The sequence below is a fragment of the Saimiri boliviensis genome, chromosome 1 (assembly GCF_048565385.1).
Source record: "Saimiri boliviensis isolate mSaiBol1 chromosome 1, mSaiBol1.pri, whole genome shotgun sequence".
NCBI classification, from domain to species: Eukaryota; Metazoa; Chordata; class Mammalia; order Primates; family Cebidae; genus Saimiri; species Saimiri boliviensis.
The window spans coordinates 10,490,281-10,498,029 of record NC_133449.1 but is presented as its reverse complement, the minus strand read 5'-3'; the positions used below and the strand labels follow the sequence as shown (position 1 = coordinate 10,498,029).

General features: G+C 56.3%; 1 protein-coding gene across 6 annotated transcripts in view; it reads right to left on the bottom strand.

Annotated features, from left to right (window-relative positions):
• The window catches only part of ATP6V1C2 (ATPase H+ transporting V1 subunit C2), a 63,058-nt gene that overhangs the window by 2,581 nt on the left and 52,728 nt on the right, over nucleotides 1–7,749 (bottom strand). For 4 of the 6 annotated variants that reach the window (XM_003927214.4, XM_074393997.1, XM_074394004.1 and 1 more), the window contains 3 exons: nucleotides 5,434–5,571; nucleotides 4,496–4,593; nucleotides 996–1,128 (listed from right to left, as the gene is read on the bottom strand). In XM_003927214.4, the coding sequence (XP_003927263.1) occupies nucleotides 996–1,128; nucleotides 4,496–4,593; nucleotides 5,434–5,571 (369 nt within the window). The remainder of the gene's footprint in view (nucleotides 1–995; nucleotides 1,129–4,495; nucleotides 4,594–5,433; nucleotides 5,572–7,749) is intronic. The other 2 variants (XM_010337940.3, XM_074394005.1) reach the window with 1 other exon arrangement.

The window sequence follows — 7,749 nt, the reverse complement described above, 5'->3', positions numbered from 1 at the left end:
AAATACCTTTTTTTCCCCTTGAGACAGAGTCTCTGTCACCCAGGTTGGAATGCAGTGGCATGGTCTCAGCTCACCGCAACCTACGTCTCCCAGGTTCAAGCAGTTTTCCTGCCTCAGACTCCAAGTAGCTTGCATTACAGGTATGTGACACTACTATTTTTTTTTTTTTTTTTTTTTTTTTAGTAGAGATAGGGTCTCACCATGTTGGCTAGGCTGGTCTCAAACCCTTGACCTCAAGTGATCCTCCAGCCTCCCAAAGTGCTGGGACTATGGGCAGATACCAGTTTTTTTCTGCAGGCAGCTGGTGGGGGCTTGAGACAAAGTTTCACTCGTTACCCAGGTTAGAGTGCAGTAGAGCTACCTCAGCTCACTGCAACCTCTGCCTCCCAGATTCAAGCAGTTCTCCTGCCTCGGCCTCCTGAGTAGCTGGGATTACAGGCGTGCACCACCATGCCCAGCTAATTTTGTATTTTTAGTAGAGACAGTTTCTCCATGTTGGTCAGGCTGGTCTTGAACTCCCGACCTCAGGTGATCCACCCACCTTGACCTCCCAAAGTGCTGGAATTACAGGCATGAGCCACCGTGCCTGGCCAGATACCGGTTTTTTGAACATATCTCCCTTTCTACAGTAAGACACTGATCTTAATATAGAAATGCTGTTTCAGGCCGGGCACAGTGGCTCACGCCTGTAATCCCAGCACTTTGGGAGGCCAAGGTGGGCAGACCACGAGATCAGGAGTTCGAGACCAGCCTGACCAACATGGTGAAACCCTGTCTCTACTAAAAAGACAAAAACTTAGCCAGGCATGATGGTGCATGCCTGTAATCCTAGCTACTCGGGAGGCTGAGGCAGGAGAATCACTTAAACCCAGGAGGCAGAGGTTGCAGTGAGTCAAGATCACGCCACTGCACTCCAGCCTGGGCCACAAAAGCGAAACTCTGTCTCCAAAAAAAAAAAGAAAAAAAAAAAAAAGCTACTGTTTCTAGATACCTACATCCAGTATACTTGTAGCGGCTACTTCATCCAGGTGTCGGAAGACAGAGTTTAGAACCTCTCGTAAACGTTTGGCGGATGACTTCTTATGCGGCTGCAGGAGCACTGCCTGGAAGTTCACTGGTAGTCCATACCTTTCCAGAGAGACAAAATGTGTCAATTGCTACTACAAATGCAAACACATAGAAGGAACCTGAGTACATTCCAAGGCTGAAAAGCTCCAACCAACACAGCTTCGTAAAGTCAGACTTGAGCAAAATACCTAGTGCAATGACGTGATCTTGGCTCACTGCAGCCTCTGCTGCTGGGGTTCAACCAATTCTGCCTCAGCCTCCCGAGTAGGTGGGATTACAGCACCTGCCACCACCACACCGGGCTAATTTTTGTATTTTTAGTAGAGGTGGGGTTTCGCCATGTCGGTCAGGCTGATCTCGAACTCCCGATCTTAAGTGATCCAGCCTCCTCAGCCACCCGAAGTGCTGGGATTACAGGCGTGAACCACCGCGCCCAGCCGTAAGCTTTTATTTTCAGTGTCTGTAAATTATCCCCTGGTTCCCAACCTTACTGATCCTCATTTGGTAACATGAGTTCTGAAATACTGGGCTTTCCCGTTGGGCCTGCAGAAAGGTGAGGGAGGCCTGAATGCGTGAAGAGGCTGCTGGGAAGCACAGACACGTCCACTCTCACCCACCAGGCACAGGACCGACCAGGTAGTACCACTTTTACCTCCCAAGAGCCAAGTGCTACAGAGGCTGGAGGTGTTACCAGGGAGGACTGTGGCAGCTGGGTAGATAACAAGCAAGGGGAATGGCCCAGTTGACCACCCTGATTTCTTTTGTGTGTCTCTGGTCCTCAGAGCTCTGGTGTCGCCCGGGGGAAATGAGCAGAGAGGCTACAGCCCTTAGTGGAGAGCCCCTTACCCTGTTGCCTTCCCTCCTGCACTCCCTGACCCAATCCCAATGCTGTAAACAAGCACGACACCCTTGGCTTCACCAAATAGTTCCACCTTCCCTGGGAGATGACCAGAATGCCTTCCCAGATGGCAGATGGTAGCCAGTCCCAGGCCCCAAGCCCCAGGCATGCGAAGGGATGGAGTTCTAGGCCTCACTGGATGCAGATGCTCCCCTTTCCTGCCCTGCTTTGTTGTCTTGCAACCTCGTGGTCCCACCAGTGTCATTACCAGGTTGCCCTGGAGATTATCTGTCACCCAGAAGGAGGACCCGTCCTTAAAGCTTAAAGCGCTCCTCCCTCAGCAGCCTGGCTTGGGGGAGAAGCCTGCCTCTCTTGTGCTCCTAGGTCCCTAACAGACCTGCTCTCTAGCCCCTGACCCTTCCTCAGCCTCTGGGCTCTTCTGACCCTTCCCAGCCCTGTCCCATCTCTGGCACCCTTGCTGCTAAGAATGCCTTCTCCATTCTGCCCAGAACAGAGCCCCAGGCCAAGCATGGCGGCTCACCCATGTTATCCCAGCACTTTGGGGGGCCAAGGCAGGCTGGCTGGATCACCTGAGGTTAGGGGTTTGAGACCAGCCTGGCCACCATGGTGAAACGCTGTCACTACTAAGAATGCGAAAATTAGCCAGGCGTGGTGGTGCGCACCTGTAATCCCAGCTACTCAGGAGGCTGAGGCAGAATTGCTCGAACCCAGGAGGCGGAGGCTGCAGTGAGCCGAGATTACGCCACTGTACTCCAGCCTGGAGGACAGAGCAAGAGTCCTCAAAAAAATAAGACCCTAGGAGGGGCTGCTGGTCCCCCTCATTCTTAATTCCCTGCCCTATGCCAAGAACAAAGAGGAGGCTTATGGCAACAGCCAGGCTGGTGGGGCCAGACCAGTGGAAGAGAGAGTGCAGAGGCGGAGCGGACCAGGCCTGTCGGGTGCAGCGGCAGGGGACTCCAAACTGACCCTGAAGTTTGGGGTCTGATGAGGGGAAAGATGAGGAGGCCACTGGCAGAAACAGGGAAGCAGAGGACGGTGTGTGGGAGGGGAGATGAGACATACCCAGGTAAGGCCTATGGCAGGCGAATGGCAGGTCCTGGAGACCAGGAAACATGGGCAGGAAAACAGGAAGAGTAGGGGACATCAGCCAGGGGGACAGCAGGGAAGGGTGAGGAGCTCTTCGGTGCAGGCGAGGAAGGGGTCCGGGAGGTCAGACAGAGGGTCCTGGGGCCCGGAGGAGCCCAGGAGGCTGCAGGTCAGAGCAGCAGGCAGTGCACGACACTCAGTAACATGGGAGGCAGCCTCACAGGGCAGCAAAGCGAGCTGCAAAGGCATTTCCTGGCTGATTCTACTTTCATAAAAATCTGCAAGAAATTATGTGCATCTTTACATTAAAAAACCAACAAACCCTACACCTAGAGGGACGCCGACTTGGACTTTGGCAGTGTTCTCTCCTGGTGGTAAGATTACAGGAGTTTTTATTCACTGCTTACCTAGAGTTGCCAGATTTCCCACAGTGAAGCAATTTTTTTTTGTTTTGTTTTTTGAGCCGGAGTTTCACTCTTGCCCAGGCTGGAGTGCAGTGGTGCGATCTAGGCTCACTGCAAACTCTGCCTCCTAAGCTCAAGTGATCCTCCCACCTCAGCCTCCCAAGTAGCCGGCACTACAGGCCTGTACCACCACACCAGCTAATTTTTGTACTTTTAATAGAGACAGGGTTTCACCATGCTGGCCAGGCTGGTCTTGAACTCCTGACCTTGGCCTCCCAAAGTGCTGGGATTATAGGGGTGAGCCACTGCGCCCGGCCTGCCTAAAACAAAAAACAAACAAACAAACAAACAAAAAAAAACAGGCCAGGCGTGGTGGCTCATGCCTGTAATCCCAGCACTTTGGGAGACCGAGGCGGGTAGATCACCTGAGGTCAGGAGCTCGAGACCAGCCTGACCAACATGGAGAAACCCCATCTCTACTAAAAATACAAAATTAGCTGGGTGCGGTGGCATGTGCCTGTAATCACATCTACTCGGGAGGCTGAGGCTAGAGAATCACGAACCCGAAAGGCGGAGGTTGCAGTGAGCTGAGATCGTGCCATCGCACTCTAGCCTAGGCAGCAAAATCGAAACTGTCTCAATATATTAGGCAACATTAGCTTTGTTGTTGTTGGTTTGGTTTTCTCTCTGGGCTGCCTTGACGGGTGGGCTTTCCAGGCTGAGGACAGAGGTAGCCTGAAAACCCCTTCCAGGAGCCACTGGGCCCCTGCAGGCTTCACGAGGGTAGGGACAGAAGCCAGCCAGAGGGGCCACAAGGGCATGCCAGTTGGGCGGCCAGGGAGAACCCGGATGACACTTGCCCCCAGTGTGGCAGCAATGGAGAGACCAGACAGCAGGGGACGCAGGGCTGAGGGGAGGTTGTATTTGACTCGGAATTTAGCATGCTGCCAAAAGCCACAGGCACAGAACGAAGAGGGTGGGAGGGTGGAGAGGAGGCAGGAGCTGGGGTGCCCTGATAGCTCCCCTAGGCCCTGCCCACCCTCAGGACAGCCCCTTCCAGGGCATCACTGCCACGTACCTGAGCACAGACTCCACAAACACTCTCAGGGCCTTGATGTGGATCCAGGCAATGAAGGCTTCGCTGAAGTTCACCTTGAGCCAGCGCAGCAGGGGGCCCTGCAGAGACGGAAGAGACAGGTGAGCCCTCCTGGCCGCCCCGCCCAACACAGTCAACAAAGAACTTGGGTTTTAACAGAGCGCCCCCTGGACCGAGAAGTGCCCAGGAGCAGGCAGAAGCAGAGAGTCGGCGGACCAGCCCTGGGTCAGGCTCAGGACCTTGAAGTCCAGGGCGCCTGGGGCCGGGGAAGCTCAGCGAGCCAGCCACCGGCACATGCACGGGGCCACCACAGACCACAGCACAGGGAGCTGGGCAGCCCCTGACCTCGGGACGTTCAGCAGGTGGCCAGGGGCTTCCGCCTGACACTGCGCAGCCAGGGAGCCTGCTTTCCTGAAGGCTCTGCCCCCAGGCTCCTGGGACCAGCCATAGCAGCTGCCTCCAGGGGCACCTCAGCCCCACATCACATGGCTACATCAGCAGCCACTGATGCTGGTGTGGCAGGTCCTCCCGGGAGCTCAGAGTCTAGGAACAAGAGCTCTGAGCTCCTGCCTGACACTGCAAATGCCCACAAAGGTCAGGGGTGGGTCCAGCCAGGGCAGCCGAGGGAGGAGAGCTGAGCTGCCAACCACCACCAGGTCCTGCCCATCCCAGCTCCAGCCACCTCCAGCCAGGGGCCCAGGGAGAGGCGCCCTGGCAGACAAGCACCCTTCACTGCTGGCGGAGGCAGCTCCAGAGGCCCTGCAGATTAGGAGGAAGGCATGATTCTGGGCTCCTCAAATTTAAGACCTCAAAAGCCATGTAAGAGAACAGAAAATGCAAAGATTCATTTTCTCAGAAGGTGCCTGAGCTGGCGAGGAGGCGCGAGCCAGGGACCCCCAGCTTCCCGGGGCGTTGCTTACCTCACCCTCGCCCTCACTCTCTCTCTCTCTGTCGCTCTGCCCCGCAGCGGGCCTATCGGGGTTACCTAGCGGGGTTACCTTAACCTTGTGGTCCGGGAAGGTGGATGATCCCTTTTTAAGAGCAACACAGGAAGTTTGCTAAAGGCACAGAAATGATTTATTAATCTTTCAGCAAAACATGCATCACAAACAAATAAATCGTTCTCATCACCTGAAAGGCACGCGAGAGCAAGCTCAGGAGTTCAGGCCCACCCTCGGGACTCGTTCCTGGCTGGACTAGAGATGTGGCAGGTGCCCACCGGGCTCCCGGAGTGGCAAAGGCAGAGGGAGGGGCAGCGTTAACGTCTTTTGAGTTCCGGATTCCAAGCACAGAGCCAATCTCTGGCAGAGGGGTCAGTCCCTGTGCTTGGGCTCAGCCAGGACCCCCATCGCCGGCTGACCAGGATGGCGCCGGGAGGCATCAGTGTAAACGCTGTCTGCACTCTGTCAAGGAGTCTCCACCATACCCAACCACAGTTGCCCTCCTGGCATTTGGGGTGCACAGAGTACAAGAGATGAGTCGGGCATGCAGTTAAGACACTCACCCATTCCCATCCTGTCTCTGCAAACAGGTGAGAAACACTGGGAAATCCCACTCTGCTCTCAAAGTACACTCAAACCCAGGGCCTGGACTGTCCCTCTGGTTGACAAGTGACAAAAAGGATGCAAGACTCTTGGTCATGAACTTCCAGATAGGCCGGAGGGGGCCAGATTCTCAGGAGGCCAATGGGGCTGACCCTCTACCTCCCACCCACAGAGAGACCCCGGCAGGGCCCCCAGGGCAGTGTGGGTGAAGGCTACGCCATGGAAAATAACGCCAGCTGGCAACCTGAGCCCCATGTGGCAGGTGGCAGGCTGTGTGTCACCCTGTTCCCCAGGGGTCTGGCAGGCCTGGGCCAGTGCCCAGGTGGGTGCCAAAGGCCCTACTTCGCCACCTGTCCCCCACCCAGCAGGGCCTCCCATTGTGGAGGCTGCCATGGTCTAGCCCCGTCCAGATAGACTGTGCAGGGGGGTGGGGCCAGGTCTGAAGTGAGCTGGGAAAAAGCCCAGCTAGAGAGAACGGCCCAGGCACGCCCAGGTAATGAGGGTTTCAGGTGAGCTGAGGCTAAGGAAGAAAACACTGTGGAGCTCAGTTTTCACTGGGGAAAGTCTCTACCGCCTGGTATCGGTCTGTGGGCCCTGCTCTGAGAACAGGAGCACCAGAGGTCCCAGCTCCAGCTTGGCCTCTCATCCTCGTGAAGGGACACCCTCCCCACAGGCTCAGCCGCAGCCCAGCAGCCTCTGGTCCTGAGGCGTGTCTCACTTGCTATGCACACACATGTCCACACACACATGCACGCGCACAGACACACACATGCACACGCACGCACACACGTGTGAGCATCCTGTGCTTCTGTTTCTGGGGCAGGGGTGAAAAACCCCTATATGAACTTTTATTATTATCAGCTGTTGTCTCCTTCCTAAGGGGGGAATCCAAGAACCCCACTGTGGGGGCTCCGTGGCTGGGCTCGCTCATGAGAGGTGGCTGCTTATCTGCAGTCCCTGCACGAGAAGGTCGCTGACAGGCCAAGTCCCCAAGAGCCCGGAGCACACACTTGGCCACGCACGCATCGGGAGCACTCCCAGCCTGCCGCGGCCACTGCTCCTTCCCACGGGGGTCCTCACAGCACTGTGCTCACAGCGCCTTTCCCCCAAAGGCCTCAAGGACGTTCTACTCATTCCTCCCACCCCGTCTCTGGAGGCTGGCTTGGAAGGTGCGCCACGGAACCCTCCCTGATGGGCATGGGAAAGAAGGGGCCCAAAAACATCCCACCCAGACAGGCTCCTTCCAGGTTGCCTGGCTTAGCCCAGCACGGCAGCAGGAGGACCTGAGCGTGGAAGGCGCCCTCCTTACAGGGTCGTGGAGTGACCCTCCCAAGGCTCTCCTGCTCACGTTTCAAATCAAGCATCTGGTTTTGCTCCCTGGAGAGCTAAGCTGTCCTCCTACATGAAGGGTTTCTTAATGGCTGTGGTCAGAAGTCTCCAGATAAGCACCCACTCCATGCTAAGAGCACGGGAAGTAAATACAGGGGCCAGCAGCGCCCTGGAAACCTCCCGCTGCAATCTCCAAGGCCCGGCGCGGCCCACCCCGCGCACAGATGCACCCTCTTGGAGCCCCCGTGCCTTGCTCAGTCCCAGGAAGGCTGGGCAGGGTCCTCTAGCCAGTGGCCTCTCAGAGCCTCGGTTTCTCATCCATACTGTGGAGCCAGCAACCCTTTCCTGGCAGGGCAGTGCTCA